This window comes from Phytophthora cinnamomi (genome assembly GCF_018691715.1).
Source record: "Phytophthora cinnamomi strain GKB4 chromosome Unknown Contig11, whole genome shotgun sequence".
Classification (NCBI taxonomy): Eukaryota; Oomycota; class Peronosporomycetes; order Peronosporales; family Peronosporaceae; genus Phytophthora; species Phytophthora cinnamomi.
The window spans coordinates 303,758-326,859 of NW_027150944.1; the positions used below are offsets into that span (position 1 = coordinate 303,758).

The 23,102-nt window shown below is 48.9% G+C and overlaps 1 protein-coding gene across 1 annotated transcript; it reads right to left on the minus strand.

Annotated features, from left to right (window-relative positions):
* Positions 1–21,704: 21,704 nt before the first annotated feature.
* On the minus strand, positions 21,705–22,355 carry IUM83_18903 (uncharacterized protein; the record flags this gene model as incomplete). The annotated part of the gene is made up of 1 exon (XM_067943927.1): positions 21,705–22,355. The coding sequence occupies one exon, from the start codon at positions 22,353–22,355 to the stop codon at positions 21,705–21,707; it is 651 nt and encodes a 216-aa protein (XP_067798020.1).
* Positions 22,356–23,102: the final 747 nt, after the last annotated feature.

Consider the following 23,102-nt stretch of genomic DNA (forward strand, 5'->3'; position numbering starts at 1 on the left):
GAGGCTTGTTCCTCTCGCTTACTTGACAGCACACCTCGTCCCTGGGGACGGGGAAGCACTTGCGCCCTTCTTAGCAAATTGAACTCTCTGATTATCTTTTCTTAGGCTTCTGTATCCACTGTTCTCTCTGGAATCAGCTCTTTTATCTTGGTTTCACTATAGTCGGGGCGTGGCGTAATCACGTCGCATGTCGAGCAGGTCATGGATAGGGCAGGAATCTGGTCAGTGCACAACATATCATGGTCGGTCGTCTTGGTCGGTCGTTAACATCTTGGTCGGAGTATACTTGAAACTTGGAAGGCCTTTCTGGGTACAAATCAGGCTGGGACAGGGCGCGACCGGTCGCCCATCAAAGATCTTCGTCCGGAGCCTGGTGTCTGGAATCCTGCGTCCGGGGTCCGGAGACCAATGAGTCTGGAGTTTGACTTGACTTTACTATGGCGGGAGTCTGGACGATCTTGAGCAATCTTCTTCGGCTCTCTGTCTGGACTTGCTTGAGTCTTCTTTCTCGCTTGTGTCTTCGCTCTTCTCTTGTGCTCTTCCGTCGCATGTATTACGGGCCTGTCGCTGGCCGGGTCACTGAGCAGAGACTTGGGCAAATTTTCTGGAGCCGTTTCGTGTCAGCAACGCCTCGCGATTGAGGTCGACACGCAAAATCCCATCAACGAACGTGTGCAGCGTGTGGAGGAGACGTTAAATGACATGGGGAACCGCCTCGACTAAGTCAACCAGCGACTTGACCAAATCTTCGATGGTATCAACTCTCTCGTACATTCTATTGCGGCGACACAACAATCGACCCAACAAAGGGCGGCTACTGTATCGCAATTTCAAGACTTTGCGGCCCAAACTGCCGCTGCTGTTGCTGATCTGCAGACGCATATTGGAGTGCGAATCAAGTCCAGGAGCCCGCTCAGCGAACCGCCGACGCAGTCGCGCGGATGGGACAGTCAACTGCAACACCAGCTCCGATGCAACAACTAACGCCTAATGGCGAGATGGACGTCAACATGAACGCGTCAAACAACCGCAAATGGCGGAAAATGGACACAAACCCACCAATCTTCGACGGTGACATCGACGGCCAGAAGCTAAAACACTTTGTCTTTTAATTTGAGTCGTACATTACCTTCAAGGCTTACGACTTCGCGAGCGATAATGCAGATCTTGCTCGAGACCTGGTCCGGGGCGTCAAGAAGAACGCCGTTACATGGGTACGAAACATATATGACTAGCATCACCACGGTGAAGACGTGGAGCGTGATGAAAAAAAAAAAACAATCGCGACGGAGAAGATCTTCAAGGAGCCAAACGTTCAACAAAAAATGCGCAATGACTTGCTAAACTTCAAACAACGTGGTAACAACCAAGGCTACGTGGCGAAGTTTCAACAAAAGCTTTGACAGGCCCCAATTGACCCTACGTTTGCGAAGGAAACTTTCCTTCAACGCTTAAAGAGCAGGAATCCACGTAAGCAAATTCTTCGAATGAAACCAGATACCTTGGAGGACGTGATGGCAGAAGGTGTCAGGGAAGTTGAGTTAAACCGACTCGAAGAAAATAAACCGGGAGTCGCCAGCGAGAAGTGGAGAGTCCAAGGCCAAGTTGACTGGGAAAACCAGCAACAAAAATGCGAAATCTTCCAACAACACCAACTTGGCCAACTGCAAAACAAAGTGTCCACACTGTGATAAATGGTATCACAACCCTGGCAACTGCTGGGTAAAATATCCGGAGAAGCGACCACAATCGCTGCGCATGTAGGGCAACACAAACAAGACCGACTACAAAGCGAAATACTACGCACTCGTTGGCAAGCTGATAGTTTACCACAACGAAGACTCCGAGAACCATTTAAACGAGTAAGCAAACCTGATGACGGGTGATCAAGTGAGTTCGGTCCCAAGCCCATTACAAGGGACAAACGTGGTTTAGTGGAGGTTGGCGTGGAAAATACTACTGATGTGGAATGTGATGTTGCTGAGACTGTCCAGGATGAGGAAGTATCTATTCACTCTGGAAGACAACCCGAAAATCGGTTTGTTGACGTGAAATGATGTATTTTGAAAAACAAGAACATGATAGACGCACGTGACTTCATTGATAGTGGACGTCGATTAACGCAGCAACTCCTGAGTTTGTCAATCGGTTTGAACTCAGAAGTACGTGAGCATGACGCTGTTCTATCGTTGACCATGGCGAACTCCGAGACTGTTGTGGTGCCAAAACCAACCCCGAAATTGACAATTAGTATCGAAGGGATGGAGCCGTACACTGCGGAGTTTCTTGTCTTACCAGTACCAGAAGGTAAGCAGCTTTTGCTTGGAATGCCGTGGCTTCGAGCAGAAAATCGTCGAACTGACTGGAGAACTGGCACCATTGGGCTATCGATGAAGACGTTGCAGGCACGACTAGCCGTACTTATTCTGCATCACGAACGTGTCCGGAAGAAAGATTCTGTCAAGTTAGCCGACCAGCAGACATATTACGTAATGGAAACGGGAGAAACATGAGTAATCTCGCTGAAGCGGTTTCGTAGACTGATGAAAAGGCCGCACGAGATCGAGTTTGTTCTTGTGATCCAGCCAACAGAGGTGCCTCAGATTACTCGAGCTAAATTCATTGAGGACTTCAAAGATCATCTGGTGTATCCATATCTGTGCAAATATCCGAGCTTGTTCAGACAAAAGCTTTCGGCTGAGCTACCACCTGTGACACGTGGGCTGCTTTATCAGAAAGCATTGCAAGACGGCGTCGAGATCGAAAGACCAGTGGCATTTGGAGGGCGGAAATACAAAGCCGCAGAATTAAAAGAGCTTCTGGCCATTTTGTTTGGGCTTTGTACGTGGTGAGTGTATCTCTTCGATCGACCTATTGTCGTGGAAACAGTTCATAAGAGGCTATAGACCGTGTTCAAACTAAAATCGATCTCTCGCCGTATTGCGTGGTGGTGCGATGAACCGGCAGAGATTCAATTTCAAATACGGTACATCAAAGGAGTAATCAACACTGTTGCCGACGGCATTTCGCGCAGACCTGACTTTATGGGCGGTAATGAGCTAGTCACATCGGCTGCGAGATCAACTCGCCAGCAAGTTCGTCAACGGGTTGATGCACCTCTATCGGCTGCAGGGACTGAGTCAGTCAGACGTTATGATGAAGACGACACCACCAAAGCTCTACTGCGACTTTTAGACCCTCGATGTAACAGCCGTCTGATCGAATGACACTTCTATTGGCCTAGAATGATTAGCGATATTGCAAAATACGTTAAAGGCTGCGAAATTTGCGCTCGAGTCAAGGCACGTAACGAGCGACCCCCGGGACTTTTGAACAGTCGTGATACTCCAGCCCAGCGATGGCGCCACATTGTATGGATTTCATTACCGAACTACCGAGCACAGTATTAGAGACTTTGTAACAAAATGTCGTTATCATGGTAACGATCTTGTGGTCGGCACAAGGCATCCAGTTATATACAGTCCGAATTTCAGTTGAACCACACAGATTGTATCCACTATCGGTCACAGCTGTACATCTAGACATGTCGTATATTTCATATTCAACCAACATGCCAGTCAACAGGTTAAGCAGTTCCTCAGCAGTGTGGGTGACGCCGGGCTCTCTTGTCCTAATAACCACAAAATTGACCCCCGCCCCCAAAGGCTCCTAAACATGCGGGTGATCCCGTCCATCCGAATGGCGCGGAGGAATCGAAGATGACAGCATGTAGCTGATCAATGCGTGTTCCCACCCACTTAACACTCTGGATTATCACCAAGAGATGACGGAACGCTTGCTTTACATCGCCCTTCATAATGTATATCGTGACGCGTGGTTGGAAGCGTGACATTCCTTGACGCGTCTGCTTACCGCAGCTACGTGAAGATATCGCACTTCTGGAGATTCCCTTTTTGCGGAGGCATCATTGGTTGACTCCCCGGAGGAAATCACAGATCGTGAATGAGGCGGATTTCTACCTTGGGTCCACGTTAGCTTTGAGAATTGCCCCGAGAGATATGATTTGTACATTTGAGAGGCGGGTGAGTACTGACTCGTCAAGGACAAGATACTGGCCTCGTCTTGACCTGCTTGGATATTCTTGATACCGCAGCCCAGGTATCGGAGTGCTGACTTGTGGTTCGTGGATGCCGTCTGCTGATGCGGTTGCTGTCCGGCTCCAAGCTAGATATTTTGACCGCACAAGGCACCATCTCCGTTAAACGCCGCCAAAACGTCATCGAAATCCACCCACTCTAGGGTTCCAGGTGTGAAGCAAACGCTCCTGGCCGAAGGCTCGCCTTACGACCCTTCACGCTTATTAGGTCGACAAGTCACGTGTTTTTGACACACAGAGGGCACCCCATCCGAAACCACCTGGCTTGAAGGCCGCGACAGCGGGCTGAGGGCTGCTGCACTCGGGATCTCCCAGCGAAAATGGAAGACATGGTGTCAGGGACGGTGTAGCTATTCTCACTTCTTCATTCGTTCCTGTTTGTAATCTACAAAGAGACGGCGGCCGGCCACCTCGGCAGTTGGATGTGAAGCTCAGAAATACTCTCACAGATGAGCCTCGAGGTTTGGCAAAGTGGGCTAGAAACAACACTCTCCCGGAGGCAAGAGTGGTGCTTCAAATTCCAATTGATGCCGTTTTACTAAGACAAACGGTGCTGGAGTTTGATGGCTCGCTGACTTGAACCTTGTGCTGGTTGGACGTTGGCGGCTTCCGCTATGGTTCTTGTTAAATGGCTACCTTGGCGTAGAAAGCGCAGATAGAAGTTCCCTTAACATCTTCTGGTCCTATCAAGCCGCACAGACCGTTGCGTTTCTCTACGTGCTCTGTTGGGCACTTTGTCAGGTGTTCCCACTGTGTCATCACGCCTCCGTTTCTCTTTACGGAAGGTAGTGGCAATAGTTCTACCACTATCACTAAGTTGCACTTTGTCTCCCACTGCTGATGTTGGGCGTGTAGGCTCGTTCTCTGTGGCAGGCTGTCGTCCATAGGCTCGAGACACTATCTCAATACTATGTTGTGCGTCGAACATTACCTGCCAAGAGTATATGAACTAATTATGACACACATCCAAAAGGAGATATGTGTTGTATTCTTCCGATATTCAAAAACATCCGCACTTTGTTCAGGTTGGGGAAGGATACAGAAAGCACAGGATTATAGGCTAGGATACATTTGGATCTCAAAGTGTTGGCCAACGTTGGCGGAAAGCGTTTGCTACGAAATGCGGCTTCCAACTGTATCTGAAAGGCAACAGCTCCAAGAAAAACAACAGCGATAACGCGAAGTACTGTTGTAAAAGACTGAACGGACCACATCTCAATAACGGCGCTGATTCAGCACAAGAAGGGTCCGTTCTATTTCAATACAGCTGGACCAGACGGATTTGGAGGTTGACTTGAGCAAACGCCAGTCACAACTACGTCATGTTCATCGGTTTGATGTTTGCTCTGTGTATAGAAGGATCGGTGCGAGGAGTACAGACAGCGCTGCGAAAGACAACTAAAAAACAGCAGAAATCGTCTCGTTGGTAAAAACGGAGATACCCCCTACTCATGACAGCTCTACTTCAACTATGACAGGAATTGTAATTTCAAGGTTTCTAAAAAACATTCGTGCGTCCCGTACTGCCGTCCCTCGCAGCAAAATACAGATTGATGACAATCTCCATGGGGGTAGAGCAAACGCTCGAAGATTATTTGCGGCTGGTTATGTAAAGAATCTTGGATCGGTTTGGAGGTTCGAGACGTATTCGGATGGCACCTTTATGCAAGCTACTTCTATTCCTCATGTTGGGTTGAAAACCACTAGGCGTCTGTTTGGTTTCGACACGCCCGTGTACCCCTCAGACAGAAACCCTTTCTTCACCTACGAGTGGGGCGACGACCACACATCGAACAGTGTCGGTGTCAACCGCAAAACGCCATCAGAAATCCGAACTCCGGGAGCAAACAGGTATAAGGCGAGCAAAGATATCTCGACACCAGCTTCAATGCCTATTCAGCAGCCTCGGGCACGTGACCATGTGCCTGCGTAGAAAAGAAAAACTAGTAGCTACCAGAAATTCTCGTTGGGGCACAATCAACATCAACATCGCGATGCGGAAATATCTAAAATGGTGCGAGAGTATCTTGGGCACGGTCGATGCCGGTCCCTCCCATCCTCCTTGGTTTGAGATGAACCCGCCATCGGCATCCACATGTACGTGGACGCAAGCAACATGGGGTTGGCAGTACTCGACCCGGCACGAAAAAGATTTATCCAGCTGAAGTACGACGACTGTGAATTGGAACTTATTACGAAAGGATCGTGGAGATACGGCTTCAATGTTAACATCCGCAAATAATTCTGCATCGCGCTTGCTGTCTGTATCTGGGGTCCCGAATGGTCAACTAGCTGCAAGGGTGAAATACTACACGTACACACCTGGGCGGACAATACGAGTGCTGCAGCCTGGACGAACTATTTAAGTAGCATCAACACGTTGGCTCAAGAACTGAACAGGGCTATCCGTCTCAGCGAAGCTTGCCACGGAATTCGGGTTTCTACCGGACATTTGCCTGGTGCCTACAACGTCCTCGCCGATGCCGGGTCAAGAGCGTGGGCAGCGCCCTTTGCAAATATTTGGACTGATATGGCGTGCTCGTGGACGCAGGAACAGATACCAGAGGAAGTCCGGCGTATCTACAAAATGTTCTTAACCAACTACAAACCCAGTCACTGGCACCCCAAAGTCATAGAATATACGAACGAACTTGGCAAAAATGGGTTAACTGGTTATCTAGCCAAGGGTTTTCTTGTAGGATCGGAGAAGCCAAAAAGCAGGCCTCACTACAACTGACACTCTCCACTGTCCCCCACTGGACCCCTCAGGCAGCCCTCTGCCAACCAGGCAACGGTCCGTACTGTGCTGTCCAAGGTCGACCTCGTGGCTTGGTATCCTCTCCATCACAGAGGAATCGAAATCAGGTCCTACGACGGACATTAACTTGCTATTCTGCGGGTGTCCAAGCCTCCCAAAGCACACATACACAAATCACGCCTCGAGTCCTCCGATGTCTACGCAACTTAACCTACCGATTCAAGTGAGCTGTAAGGAGGTCAGCGTCACGGCAACGAGTGAGACGACAGGCGCGAGCGAGGCAATTGGTGACGGTATCGAAGTAGGCATCAGCGTAGTACGTGAACCCAACGGACTTCGCGTACGGCAGGATTGCTGCACGAGCTACAGCACGACAGGGCCGCGACCGTAGGGACTCGTACCCGACGGCTGCGAAGCGATATCCTTTTCGTGCTCGACGGCTGGAGAGCGAGTTCTGTTCCGAATCCGGCGACTAACGAGCAAGCCGGGCGAGGACATCGAGACCTGGTAAGCCAGGCGAGTAGTTGAGGACGGGACGGCTGACGAGCAGACCGACCTGCGAAAGGACGAGAACTCAGAACGAGTGCCAGGGATGAACAATGGCGAGCGGAACGGGGCGCGAAGCCAGCGATATCGCAATCAGTCGTCACATATTGTATAGTAGCACTTGCAGAGGAACTATAAGGAGCAGAAACACTTAGTCAAGATGCCGTCGCAGTTGACAATCCGCACTACAAAGTAAATAGAGATCTGATTGAGTTATACACGTGCTTCGCTAGCTAGTTGTCACTACCTCTCCACACGACACTCTACTTGTTCCTCATGCATATGTAGGTTTTGCTCTGCAACTTCAAATTGAACTTGAACTCTATTTCAAGTTGCAAAGCCAATTGTCGAGCCCAAATGCTGTGTTTATCCATTTGAAATCGTCGTGTTCAATTCCAAGTACTTGCACTTGAAGTTTCCCCTAGTTGTCTGCGCGGGTTCGTTTGAAGAAAGTTATGGCGTATTGGAGTGATAGTGGAAAGGTCTTTAATGTATCCTGGGACGGTATCACCGTATAGGAAGTGGAAACCCCGGCATAAACTAGACACGATGACTGACATGGAGTATAACAACGAACGCTTTCGCATGAAAAGGGCCCGAGAGGCGAACGAAAAAACCGAGGCTGATCATATCAACTTCAAGGCGCGTTTTCCCACGTATTGCAGGAAAGTGGCGCGTTACATAAGGTCACCTTCCGATTAGGCATCTTATTTCGTCGACTCATTGGTGTTCTATTTGGTACGTATGTTATATATATATATATATATATATATATATATATATATACGTACCATCGTTCTGTCATACCAGTGCACCCTTACCTTACTCACTCAGCATTTCTTCGGGACATTATGCGTTTGACTTTTGGAATACTACCTGCCAAACCTGCTAAAGGCTCGGCTTACAAACTTAGAACTTCCATCAGATTTGATACGTATTATCGCGAACTCCTAATCACATTCTAACTGTTGTAACAACGTTTTAACCTTTGTCATTTACTTCTGTTTTGTTGCGCAAGACATACGTCCAGCGTCATAACGACTGATCATCAATACGGATCAGAAAGTATCTTGTGAACCACGGGAAACAAAATTGTTACTTATCAACCATTTAGCGTTTTCGAGATAATCGTGTCTAAAGTTGACCAATCAAAATTCGTACATAACCGGACATCAAAAATGTTAAAAGCTAAAAACACTAGTAGAAAGTGAAATGAACTCTACTTAGATTGCTTTTTACACGAGCTTATCGACAATAAACAATAACGTAAAATTTAAAATAATGTTGAGGTCACACGCCCGAAATAAAATCCAAGACTTCGGGGGTCCGGAAAATGAGATTTCGTTTTCGTTCGATGTAACTCCATGAGTTCTCAGCATATGCTAACGATCAATATCTTAACAGGAGCACAATGCACAGCTCTTTCGATTCATCTGGTTAAATCGCGATTCGTACTTAGGTTCAAAAGAAACGTTTTGTTTACCGGTGGCACGTTTAATGTGCTAATAGAACCATGCAAACTTCTGTATGACATTCTCGTCATCTTCATGTCCGCACAAGTGGATCAGAATATGTTGAACTGACTTAACTTACTTTGCTCAGCTTGCGGACAGCCTGTGCTCAATTGCCTACTCATGATGGCTATAAGCTTATCTGAAGTACATTTCCAAATCCTACATGCCATGCTTTCAACAGACTCTCAAGTTTGATCCGGTTTGGAGGTACACGTGGTTTACAACGCATATTTGTGACAGCATTGCACATTACTTGTCGTTCTCTATTATTTTAGTTTTTATTAAAAATATTGGGGTGCTCTCCTATAATGAAGCAACTAAGCAATCTTATGGTCTCAACTCATAAAAAAATATCCAAGAATGTGAGAGACATTGAATATGTAAATATGACTTACCTCGAAGTTGAATACTGAGATTGGGTGGTTATCATAAGAAGATTTCGTCCTAGATTTCTCGTGCACCATTGCTATTCAAGGCACGCGCTTTGGATAGATCCTAAAGTACGTCTTGTGTTTGCTTTCTTATGGGGCATATTTTGTTAAATGCTTTTCATTGTTCAATTTGCCACCAGACACGATGGCGAGCCTAGTCGACAAGCTCAAGTACAAAAGATCAACTCCAGACCCAGCGAAGTTCGACATTAACGAGTTCCTATCCAGGATCGGCAACAATAACGGTATATACCCATGGTACAACAAAAAAGATTCTATGGAGTCGAGACCGCATATCCAAACACAAGAGCGCAACTTACACAGCTGTTTCGGAGAAAGAGAAGGTGTTTTTCAAGGGCCTTCTAAAACAAAAACACAAGAGAATGGAGGTCAATCACACGGTCGTGATAGGCAGTACCGAGGAGAAAGCTGATGAAGCGCCACCTGAATCACCAGTTCAATGGCCAATAACGCAGCTGTGACAACATGGGTAGATTTGCCCACATATGCTGAATGTGCTCGAATCACTGAAGCTTTAGCGAATTTTGTATTGAGGACTGGTATTCCTGTTCGGCCCGTAGATTCTGATGCTGTGCGAGAGCTGCTACAAGCGTTGCGCCCAGCGTACGTGCCGTTTAAGCCACGTGCTAACACTGGATCCGATTCTCTTTTAACCAAGAGGTACGAATACCTATTCGGTAAAAGGATGTCCCTCGTGGCTAGTATGACGTCTTTCACGCTTTCGAGTGATAGCCCGTCTGACATCAACGGAAAATTACGTCGTGCTTATTCCTGGTATGAAACCATTTATGTTCGGCACCAAGTCGACCGTCGCCATATCTCAAAATCAGAGGTGATTGCCGCCGAGATTTTGGATGTGGTCTGCGAACTGGGCGTTGAAAGTGCGTTGGGATGGTAATTGACAACACTCCCTCCATGCACGGAGCTTGGGCCATTATTATGAAAAGTACCCGCACATTTTTGCAAATGGCTGTGCTGCCCACGAAATGAATTTGCTTATTAAGGATGTCTGTCGCATCGATACTTTCTCGAACGTAATTCCAAACGCTACGACGGTGGTTAAGTTTATCAAGGAGCGTGGTTTTGTGGCTGCAGCATTCAAGAAGTTATGGAATGCGAATCAAGGTTAAAACGGTGCTCAAAATGATAATTCTAACGCGGTGGTACTCGCAGTACAGATAATGCTACAGCTTACTGTGTGTAAAGTACGCGGGGCTTTCGCTTCTCGAATTCGAATACGATCAGATTTTGTCGGGTATCAAAACCTAAGTGTGTGTCGTGGAATTTAGACAGTTTGTAGGGGATACTGGCTTTGGGCCGGTCTACATTAGCCCAAAGAGGTGCTGGAGTTCCCGTCCAATATTATCGGTAAACCCGAGAGTGAAAGTGGAGATTTATTCAAGGTGTTCGAATATTTTACTCGCCTTGAAACTTCGTGGGTAGCAAATGCGGATATCAGCCCGTCCCTCTCTGCTGAGCTGCTTACCATTGTGCGTAAGCGCTGAGAATTTCTAAGCACGGATTCGATGGTATTTGTGTACATGCTGACACCAAAATCATTTGAGAGGCCATGGCTGGCTAAGGAGAAGCTAAAGCGAAGAAACAACGGAAGGTGCACATCGAAGCGTTTTATGCTGGCGACAAAGGTTCTATCGTCGCATGTAAATCGGAACTTGATAGTTTACGCTCGATGTTGATTCATGTCTCAACAGGGGAAGCAGGAATATCTCAAAATTAGTGGCATTTCGTACTGGGCTGAGTATGGTACCAGCGAATATCCACATTTGTATCGAATAACTGTGCAAGTGTTTGCGGTTCCAACATTTTCAGCAGATTCAGAATTAATTTGGAGTATTTACGCATTCCTCATGATAAAACGCCGGAACCGTTTGTCTTTTGAAAAGCTGGAGCGGATCGCCTTTATTTATATCAATTCATGCTGGCTCGACAATATTGATCCCCTCGATTATTCGTCCAGGTTGTCGATGAGGATCTAGATTCCAAAAATGATAGTCCAAGCGATGTCGACCGTCGAAGTCTTAATGATCGAGACGACAGCGTGATCATGATAACTTAGGAAACAGTAGCGGTCAGGTACACTGATAAGATAAGGATGAATATCGTAATAGTGCCGACAGATAGCAAGCAACTTGTCCTCAGTATACTCAGAAGAGCCAATGCGATTGGTCGGTACGCTTATTCAGCGAATCACGGACGACTGTCCATGTATTTTGACCAATTACCAACGGTAGGGTTAGGTTTACAACCTGCCGACACGTGGCCGACGCATAACGTCGGCAACGACAGCCAGACATTTGTCCGTCGCTACTCAAATCAAACCATTCGCTCATTTACCGGATATCAAGCAGACAGCCGACACATGCCACACAAACAATGAGTCTACAAGATCTTGCCCCTGAAAACACGAAGAGGGCCCAGTCGACGGCGATCAGCGTTTTCAAGGCATTCTTAGCAAATGACAACGTCACGATGGATTTCGTTCGTGGAGTCTTTCTGACAGACAGCAACGGCGCGGCGTTCGTGAAGCTGTTAGACCGGTTCGCCGTGTTTCTCGCCTTTGCTCAAGGGCGCGGTGGCGAGCAAAGCACAACACTGTCATGAGCTACTACCACAACGTCAAGAACTGGTTGCTCGAAGACTTCCCCAAGAACCGTCATGTCATGGAGCAGCGGCTACCCAAGATGGGTCGATTCCTGGAACGCTACTGCATAAAGCAACAGCAGGGATAAACGGTGGGTAAGGCACCTGCGTGCACCAAGGATGGCTTCCGCTTTCTGGTAGATGGTCTTTACTACGACGCGAGTTCGGTCAAGGACTACCAAGATGCTGCACTCCTGAGCATCATGGGGTATGCGTTTGGACGAGCATCCGACCTGGCATTTGTCCGGAAGAGCAAGCTGACCGTGTCTTCGGGCGATGTACTGTTCATTCGTCTGATCAGGGCCTAGACGTCTGAAGAACAAGTTATTTCTCTCTTCCCAGAAAATAAATCGTTTATTACGTGTCCCCTACACGCTATCTGGATGGCGCTAGCGATGCAAACGTTTCCAGTTCCGTCCGTCCTCGACCTTGAGCATTTTAAGGCTACCGAGGACAACGAGACTGCGCCGATGCTGGATCAGACGCCGATATCGGACGCGCTTCTTCACTGTGGAAATGATGGCATTCCAGGTCGTGTCACGTCAGAGACCACGACGCCGCCTTACTCAGCCATCCCACAAAAAATGCAAGGATACGTCAACCGGATTCTGAAGGGAGCAAGTGAACGCCAGGCTAAAGCTGATGTGTCAGATGTGGTACATGACGGCTACCAACAAGGCGTTCACATACGTTTTCAACACCACAAATGAGGACAGGAAAGGTTCGATAGTTCTCATCGATTAGAAACCCAATGATAACCCCACCGTACCTTCGCTGGCTAACTTCGATTCCGCAACGAGAATGGCGCTACGCAAGCTGGTGCGTATTCTGTTCGCGTCAAGCATGGCTCTTGAAGACAGGGCCCTGACCATCGATCAGCAAGTTGCCGACTTTTTTGTGGCTTCATTAATCCAGAATTTTTCTGAGGTCTATGAGCGGTACCCCATGAGTCCATACACATCGAGGATGCGAATTTGTCTTGTTTCCCTCAAGGTGGCGATGTCTGAATTACTTGCGTGGAGTGTGCAGTTGAATCGCAAGGAAGTGAGGTCAGCGCTGAAGAGGAGAAGACGGTCGCACGTGAGATGGAGCTGACAAACCACCAGAATGCTGTCATTGCACAGCTTATTCACGAAAACAAGAGTTTGTTTGCTCGTGTGGCTGAGCTGGAGAAGAGAAAATCGAACAACGAGACTGTTGAAATCTCGAGTCCCGACACGACAACTTCTGTATCTGCACCTGTCACGGCGACGCAGTCATCATCGAAGCCGAAGAGAAAAAGTGCATCTCAGTGTCCTGCTACAACGTGGTTCCAGTGGTACACCAAAATGCCAAGTCTGTGGGAGGTCTGTGATGACCGACAAAACAAGTCTCAGTCACAAGAAATTGTCGGATTCATGAGGCTATTCTTACCTCAAGGCTTTCAGCTAGATCCGTCCGATGAGAGGTACTCCGCCCTAGTTATGCAGGCTGGAAACCAGGCACAGACCACCATGTACAAGTTTCTCGAAGAGAGAGGCATAAAACGCAAATTTGGATCGGGTCTGCTCCAACAACTTCGTTTGCTGCACCGAGATGGAGCTTTTCAAGAGCTCATCAAAGCGTACTGTGCACGCCTTGCCATCAACATGATTTTCGACCCCGCACCTGAGTCAACGAAACACTTAGTTTAGATAAAAAGAGATAGCACAAGAGGTTTGCGGCATTTTTTCTTCACTATTTTTATCGCTTAGAAAACGTCAAAAATGCATCCTGTCATTCGTTACAATAAAGAGGAAAGGTGGTGCTACTTACCCATTCTTGAAGACGATAAACGATACTCAGCCGCAAGGAGTTTGCTTCATTTGTTCAACACAACGTCACCAATGTTAGGGCTACAGACGAGGCGTTTCGACTGCTTCCCCTCGCTGCTCGAGACAATCTTCACTGCGGCGACCTACCTGCGTTCTTGGCCGAGGTATTTCGAGCGCTCAGTGAACACGCTCGAGGCCCCATCGAGGGCTGCCACGTGAAAACCTGGCGGAGCTCGACGTTCATGGACAAAGAACGGCGTCCTGTGATCGAGGCAGCACCGTCCATGTCCAGCGTTGACGCTGCCGAGCCGTCGGACGCTGCTGAGCTTGAAATCGCCGCAAAAGGCGAAAGAGCCTTCAGACGCTGCTGAGCTTGAAGTCCCCACAAAAGCGATACAACCTTCGGATGCTGCTGAACTTGAAGTCCCCGCCGAAGCGAAGGAGCAGGGGGTCTCTGTTGCAGAGGTGGTCGCATCGGTATCCACCGTTTTCGCTGCTGCACCCCCAGCCGAAGCGAAAAGCTTGAATGCGCATTAATTAGCGAGGGGTATGACAGTGACATCATCTTGATTCCCGGTCCTTGAACTCCCTTGGAGATGGCACCACTACCGAGTCCAAGTGTCAGCAGTGACAACGAAACTGAATGCTACTCTGGAGGTTTTCTTTTGTGCTGCGCCACACCGGCCCTCTGGACTCGTTCTGAGATTTTCAGCGAATGAGATGATTTTGTGTTTTTAGCGAATCAGACTCGACGTACCGACCAATCAGGGCCCTGTCGACCGCTGTCGGCAATCTTACGCTATGGGATAATGCAAGCTATTACAAAGAGAGACACTACTCGCCTTTCTCGAATCTTATGTTATAGACACCTTGTCATCTTAAAATATAATCCATACGAAACATTCCGACATGCTTTCTTATTTTAAAAACGCAGGGTTGTGGTTGTAATTCGTTGTGACATCGGCGGAATTACCGCGAAAGTATAAGTACATACTTGCAAATCACGTATGCTTAAGTTGAAGTATCTTAACCCTTTCGCGATGAGAGGGCGCATTTTTCGCCCTTCAACCAAACTTCAATTGCAAATCCACCATCTTTCAAAACAATAAAAAAGGTGCTCGGCGTAACCATCATGTAATCATGTTCAATACAAATATCAATATGTAGTTTCCTACACTATTGAACCGGCAAATCACAGTAGATGACATGTCCCATGAGACAAGCGAACCGTAGTACCGAGATTTAGTTAACGGGCGAATTCTGCGACCTTTATATTAAAATGCCTTAGAGGTGTATTGTAAAGTTATTAGAGGTGTCTCGCGAAATAGTTAAGACTTTTCCGGTATTGAGTATGTGAAGTACACACTAGTATATACGTCTAAATATACAGCTAGTAGATGCTACAAGAACCATTATTTTTAGTTACTCGATATTAGAATGTATTTTAAGATAACACCACTGCCGCATTATGATCAACCGCTCCATTCTATCGACCAACTCGTAAATGGCGCGAACTAACCGGTGTCAGCGTCGGGCGCACTTGATTTGATGAATGGGTGCTGGATACGTAGAGCGCCAGTGGATGAAGCACCTGACATTCAGCTGTCTTTAGAAACTACAACAAGCGGGTCAGCAACGGTTGAAACCCCGACTGTACCGCTAAACAACAACCCACCAACATCCCCACCCAAAGAACAAACTGATATGCTGGTCAATTCCATTTCAAGCTCACCGGTGACATTGCCGGTCTTGCCACACTCACCTCATAGCACACCACTTCTCGATTATTGAGCACACACAACATATCTAAATTTGTCCATTATACCGAAATTTCGACTTTTTAGATGCTACATCTAGTGAATCCGACGCAGTCCATCCGTGAAGAAGGACCAGGTATATATCAAGAAAAACGCATTTATGCGCGTAGAACAGTGAATTACCGTCCACTCTATTTAGATAAATGCGTATGTTGGGAAGAGCTGGCATGGGAGCCCGCTTGTAATTTGCCTGCATAGCCTTATGAAGAGAGGAAAACCAAGGGGCATGACCAAGTTAGAGCAGTGTTCCAGGAGCGCGGTGGAGCGCCAGAACTACATGGATACTCACTGCCTAAGTAAAAATCCTGTTTCGCACACAACGTTAATCAATACATTATTCGTATTGTTCTTACTACACAATACTAACATGCACTAACATGTATAGTTTTGAACTAACATGTTATTGTGGTTTGCAGATATTTTGTCGCTCGGATTTAGGGCTTAGATCGATCTCTGAGATAAAATAATTCGAAGACATAAAAATGCGAGACGGTAGTAAATCGACCTCCAGGCGTAGGTAAGTCGCACCACCTCTTCCTGCTTAACATAACGGGCGCATCGTTGGTTCTCAGGACACCGAGGTAACGTCGCCGGCCACTGCTACTCCGGTACGGCTCTATTGGATGTGTTTAACGGCTCATTAGCTTGGTCTGTGAGTGCACGTGCGGCTCTTGCATCACTGGGATTTCCGCTTGTCTGTCGCGCGAGCAGCTCCCCGCCATGTAAGACCACATGATACTACACTACCATTTCACTTTAGGAAAAGCGTTTCGTATGAACTGCTGTAGCTCCTCTAAATAAAATGTAGGGTGGGCTTTCACGTACTTTCGAACACGGGTAACCACGACACTCGGCCAACGCGACGAGCGGTTAGTTCGATCTCCTTCATCAACCACACCATCGGTCAAAAACAACTTGTACCATCGTTGCAGTGTTCGCACGTTAGGCCAAAATATATCGCAAATACTGCATACAGATTCCATATTCATGCATAAGAAAAACAGCTCGTCAACGGTAGTCGATAGAGTGCATGCTGCACTTGTGCACGATGAAGGTTTTCGGAAACTGCGGTGCTTCGACCGATCGGCAGCACGATCTGCCGACCACTCGTCAAGTGTCCAGATGTAAGTGTCCAATTGCAAATTATATATATAAAAAGCGAGGCATTATAATCCGTACACAGCCATCGCGATTTAAAATAAATCGGCCCGAATTGCGTTTTTGGATCGGCAATTCGACCACAGATAGCGTAAATCGAGATCGATATCGAGGCTGGCGATTATAAATTGGAGGATTTAATGGCCATCTGTTTTTATATCGGGCGCCAGAAATTATAATTCGGGCAAAACACCAGGTGAAAACGACAAACGCATTGCAAAGTATAATAGTTAGTGTCTAGTAATACGGCTAACATGTCAGCGGAGTACACTAAGTTGGACTCATAATATTCAATTAATGGTACCAAGATGTGTATTTCCCAGTTGAGATCATTGTCCAAGTGTAAACATATAGTCTTCATTCGGGCCCTTGGTCCCAAAGACCGATGACGACCTGTCAGTCCATGTCCACATCTTGTACCCAAGAAATTGCTGTTAATTCATCAACAGGAAGGGGTACAACTGACTTACCATATCGTCGATAGCCTTCGCCTTTTATTCCAGCTCTTTGGAGGCAGACTTGGGCTTCACATTGCTGACTGGCACGACTTCCTTACCATCGAAGTCAGCCATATCTTGGTCACTATCACTGTGGACACCACCGTAGAATCAGGGGTTGAGTTTCTACTAGGCGGCACGGGTAGATTCTCCAATGTATCCCACTTTCGCTGATGCGAAGCCTTTGAAGGCTAGTAGCGTCTACTGTGATTTCTACGCGCGGTCACGGCTTTACAGGCTGCACCTTGTGCGCACACGCATGATCCGTCTTCCGACTACTCAGCGATTGGGATTCGCGTTGGATGTCCTTGCTGACAACGCCGAACGTCATGTCGTGCTGGCTGTTGGGGCAATCCTGCTTGACGTGGGATCCCACTTCACCCATCTTATTCTACTTCCTTTGCAATAAAAGCAAACATCGTCATCGTGTCCACCTTTGCGCTTCCCAATTCCATGGCAGAGGGTTTTATCCTACCCGCACCAGTCGAGGCGGTGAGGTGGACCGGCACAAACGAAGCGGCTTTATCCATAGACTGGATGTCAGCCCTGCGCTTGTTGCCTTCATCTTTTTCTCCATCTTTTCCAAGGTAGACCATTCGGGCAAGAATGTGACACTTGGCCCCCAAATATGGCTTGCATTCATTGCCAGCAATTTCCAGTCATCGGCTGACCTGACAAATGGTGCACATGTAACCTGCCGATTCAGCCGATTGCGCACGGCGCACAGGCGCCGAAACAGCTCCCTGATGTCGGTGAAATCCATAGTCAGGGTGCGCCCAAACTCGGCTATCACTTCCACTACCACCATGACATTATTTTGGCCAAACGCAGCCTTAAGCGGAAGGCAACACTTTGCCGCCGGCTTGCGCAGCGAGCATTAAACTCCATTGTGTCATATAACAGCAGTCCGGGAGCGTTAGATTGAATAAATCGTGGCGGTGAGTGTGGCAAGGCGGGTGAACGCCTTGTGTCGCACAGGTGTATAGCACGTAGCAACGGGGCTGCCCTTCCGAGGGAATACTCTTCGTTCCGGATTTCCCAATGGGGGCAGTCCTCGGAAGCAGCACTAGGTGCCGCGAACGAGGTTGTCGTGTGACCTTGGCAATCCTTGTAGATGTCGCTTACCTCCGGTGGGACGGAATGCACCGGTTGAGTCGTTTTCAATATTAAGAGGCCTTGAGTGTAGAGCGCTTACGTTACTTCAAACAGTAAGTCTCCACGACTGGGGGGCGAAACCACAGATAAGCCGTCCGAAATAACCTTCAAATACAGAGAGTTAATATGTAAATATACAGCCGCTACTTATTCTTTTGGACCCTTGAGCGGGGGGGGGGGGGGGGGGGGGGGGTCCGTACACCAATCTACTAGAGTTTCATCCGGATCACTGGTCAAACCCGAAATCGCCCTTCACTCACGCGCACCAGCTTCTACAAGGAGATAATTAACTGCAAGCAGAAGCCTTTGAGCCAGTTCAACTCCAAAAGGAGGCCAGCCTCAGTCAAACAATATACAGTCCTATCGCCCAGTATTCAATCGATTGGATCCTGGGGTGGCTACAAGCAACCTCCTAGAAACGCAGTTAATATGAAATACGGGGTCACCAACAGGAGAAACAACAACTGGAATATGAAATAGGACAGGTCACTTCAAGGCGCGCGCCGCCCTACCACCACCTAACTTGGTCTTAGCCTTTAGGAGAGTTCCACGGCGGTAATCACGGTCACGACGCGTCCAAACGCAGGCCTCACAGCTTAGGGCCGCCGGCAGGGTTAGTTCCTCCGGGCAAGGCTTATTCCTCTCAAAGCTTGACAGCACCACTCCGCCCCTGAGGACTCCGCAGCACTTGCGATCTTCTTGGCAAATTGAACGCTGATTATCTAGTCTGTTAGGCGTTTGTACCTACAATCTCTCTAGAAGCAGTCTTTTTATCTTGAATTCACTATGGCCGGGCGCGGCGTAATCACGTCGCACGTCGGGCAGGCCATGGATCGGGCAGGAAACTGGTCGGTGCTAACATATCATGGTCGGTACATCTGGCTGGACTATACTTGAAACGTGGAAGGACTTTTTTGGTACAAATCAGGCGGCGACTGATCTCGACTGGTTGCTCTGACGGGCGATCGGCATTCGGAGCCTGGCGTTCGGAGTTTCTTCGTTTGGAGTGAGGAGACTAGGGATTCTGGAGATTACTTGTGTTCAGTATACTTCATCAGCAAGCGTTCTCGGGCAGTCCTTCCGCACTCCACCTCCACTTGCTTGGGCTCCCAGCTTGTTCGTATCCCTGCCCTCCGCCATGGTTGAGGATCTCACGGGTCGCATGCCTTTTTCTGGACCCATCGCAGGCATGGTTACCGGATAGGCGCTTGGGAAAATTCTGTGGAGCTGCTTCGTGTCATGTGATTCCTGCTCTTGAAATAATGCCGTTTCCAGTGTGTGTCGATTCGTATTGCATCGAATCATCACCGATAGTCGTGGCAGCAGCCGCATTCGTCAGTAAATCCTGGTGGCTCAGCGTCGGCGCCGAGCAACCGGCTTGAAGATCGGTGACACAACAGCAGTTGGGTATCTGCGTCAGATGCGCCAACACAGCATCCTTCTACCGCTGGAAATCGCTGGCCTTCCGGTCAAACTTCAACACCAAGAAATGCGATTTGCAATCGTAGTCTATACTCCTTGTCAGCTCTCCTCCCCAGCGCAGCCACTGTTCAAAAAGTGGGTTCAACGATTTTTGGGTTATGGGGTTCTCAAAAGACCAGCATACACATCAAATAAAAAATACGGAGTTTCAGGATTTCAAATAGATCGCGCTGTCAGCTTTTATTCAGAGGGTTCAATGAATTGAGGACATACCTCACCGGGGACCTACATCTAACTGATAAAGGGAAGTTCCGCAATGGAGCTCATTTGGGCATCGTGTACAACCCCTTTCCGTCATTCTGCGTCCCTTAGATGCCACATGCAGACTCCAATTTGCTTCACTCGTCAGTCCCGAACCTTGTCGCCGCCATACATCGGGGCCTCTGGAAGCAGCATAGACGGGAATGAAGGGTGGAGTGACAGCATCACCAGCAGCGTCTCGCACGATCAGACGCTCAGAACACAACACAGAACACAACACGAGGCGCGGTGCCTTACCAGATGGTGCGCACCAGCAAGTCCAGGCGAACTTACAGTAGATCACCCCATCACTCCCTGGTTATTTTGCCGCGTCATTCCTGGATCAGGTGGCCCCGGCCAAGGTAACCATCGCACTGCCCAATCAAGAGGTGGCCCGGCTAAGGTAACCATGGCACTGCCCAATCAAGAGGTGACCCGGCTAAGGTAACCATGGCACTGCCCAACCAAGAGACCCAGCAGGTGAGTGAACAACCACAAAATATGTTAAATACCTAAAAATCCCTGACGAGCACCATAAAAGCCTGCTCACCACAATGACAGAAACAGGCTCGCTCACAGTTGTGTAATGGAGACATGCAATCACCTAACCCTCCCTGAGTGAGAGTCCTCACCCTTCACTCATTCTTTGGTGGCGCACGATGGTGAGGACTCGCCGATGGCGGCGGCGCGCGGCTCGGACTCGGCGGTGGCAGTGGCGTGCGATGTTACGGCAGCTCTCTGCGCGGCCGCAGGTGGAGCTATTGGCAACGCCCAGCTACCCTCGGTGTCGGCGGGGTTGTCGGTCGCGTGGATACTGGTATGTATTGCTGTGTTGAGCGTACAGCTTCGTTGACGTACCAACGTTGTTATGGTCTAACGTGTGCAGACAATAAGGAAATGAAGTTTGTGCTGCAATGCTTACCCGTTGTTGTAGTTTTCAGCAAGTTGCACTACATCACAGCGCTCTATGATGGAGGGCTGCTGCTTGGTCACGTATTACAGACGATGGAGGGTACGGCCGACACTCTTCGGCCGGCCATCCCTCGATTGACAAGGATTTCGTCGCCGGTTTCGTTCACTTCGCTGCGAGACTGGTGGGCGAAGAGCAAGTGGCAGTGGTAGCCCATTTTCAAATGGTAGCGACAAGGGCAGTACCCGGTGCGCAAGTTGACTGGCCATCCAGTACGTGGCTGTCCTGCAACCTCCATACGCCCGTAGTGCACCCCAAACTGGGCTGACACCTCCATCTCCTCGCAGCGACCGGTTGAGTTCAGGGATGAAGGATCGGGCACGGGCGACGGCACGAACGTGGACAAGCTCTGGGTCAGCATCGCCGAGAAGGAAGTCGATTCTACTGCGCGTGACCACGTTCTCGTGCAGTAGACCTCGGCGGCGAAGCCCAATCGTGCGAGTTTGCAGCGTCGTCGTACATGCAGGTCTCAGCAAGAACTTCGTCAGCGCCATAGAGCGGTTGCCACAACAAACAAGAAGCTGCAGGAGGAGAAGTCCCGTGTTTAGCTGGTGTTGTCGCACTTCAGTGTCCGGTTGAACTGCTCAACCGGGTTGTTCGTCGTTGCGAACCCTGTTGGCGTGTGGTGGCACTGCCAGTTAGTAAACTTTCCTTGCAGCCACTGCGCTTCCACATACGCGCTAAACGTCGCATAATCGTCGTGCCCAGCCCACTCCCGCAGTGTTTTCCCCTTGCGATCCTTATGTTCCGCTTCACTTCCAGAAAAGTGCAGATCATAAATTCCGCGAAAGACCAGCACTGTGCGCTCCGAGCTCAAGAGGCATGACTTCTCGCGAAGCTTCGCAATCACGTGATAGAAGAACATTAGATACCTAAACTCACAGTCAGGAAAACCTTCAGCAAACGCATTGTGCTGTACCTTGTCGGCGTCGCCTAGAACGCACTTCACAATCATCTCCTTGCCATTCACGCGCGCATATATCCGTCTCAGCGCTACCAGCGCTGCCGTGAAGTGACATTGCTGTAGTTGCGACGATGTGAACAGCGCAATCAGATGAAACGCTCGTGAGGCATCCGTAATGCCGCACACGAGCACCGGGTACCCGACGCAGTTCAACGTGTATCTTGCGTCCAGGTGCAAAACGAAGGTACCCGGGCCGCGAATAGCATTGCGGAGGAGTCGTTTGGTGGACATTCCCACCAAGAATGGACGAGCATCCGAGCCGTTAACTTCCTTGGACAAACCAGTCTCGTCGTAGTCGTTAGTGAACGTGACCGCGTCATGTTCACCTTCACGTGGACTAAATGCTGAACACTGAATGGCCTCTACGATCAACTAGTGTTTGTACTTGCCGCCAAATGCGTGCACCGGTAGTGATGCACGATGTTCTGCACTGTGCGGAGAGGGGGGAGCGCAGAGGGTCGAAGCTCAAGCTTGCGTGTTAGCGCGTGCAAGATGCACTGAGGCATTAGGCTTTCGCGTGCTTGCTCTTGAATGAAGTCGCGCTGTAGCGGGGTGTCCGTGGCGTTCTTGCTCGGGAGAGGAGCTTGCCGAGCTCGAACATGTCGGAGGCACCAGCCTCTTTGTACACCAGCACTTTTAGTCGCCAAGGGCATTTCATGTACGGTACTTCCTCCGCGCAGTGCTTGCAAGCACAGCGCAAGATCTTGTAGCACATCGAATGCGGCGCGCGACCGCTGGAGGAAGTGCAGGACGTGAGTTGGCTTCTCACAATCTTCCATCGCTTCATTCTTTGCAGCAACAGCGCTGCATCTTAGCGTGAAATTCCACTGCACGGCGGGTTCCAACAGCGAGAGCTTGGAATTGCGGTGAGAGTAGGTTGGGCACGAGGTGGAGTGAGGAGTGGGGCTTCTCCAAAGTGAGCGTCTCGCAAAAGCGGCGACCCCTGCCAGTCGATGAGTTTATCCAACGCCAATATGA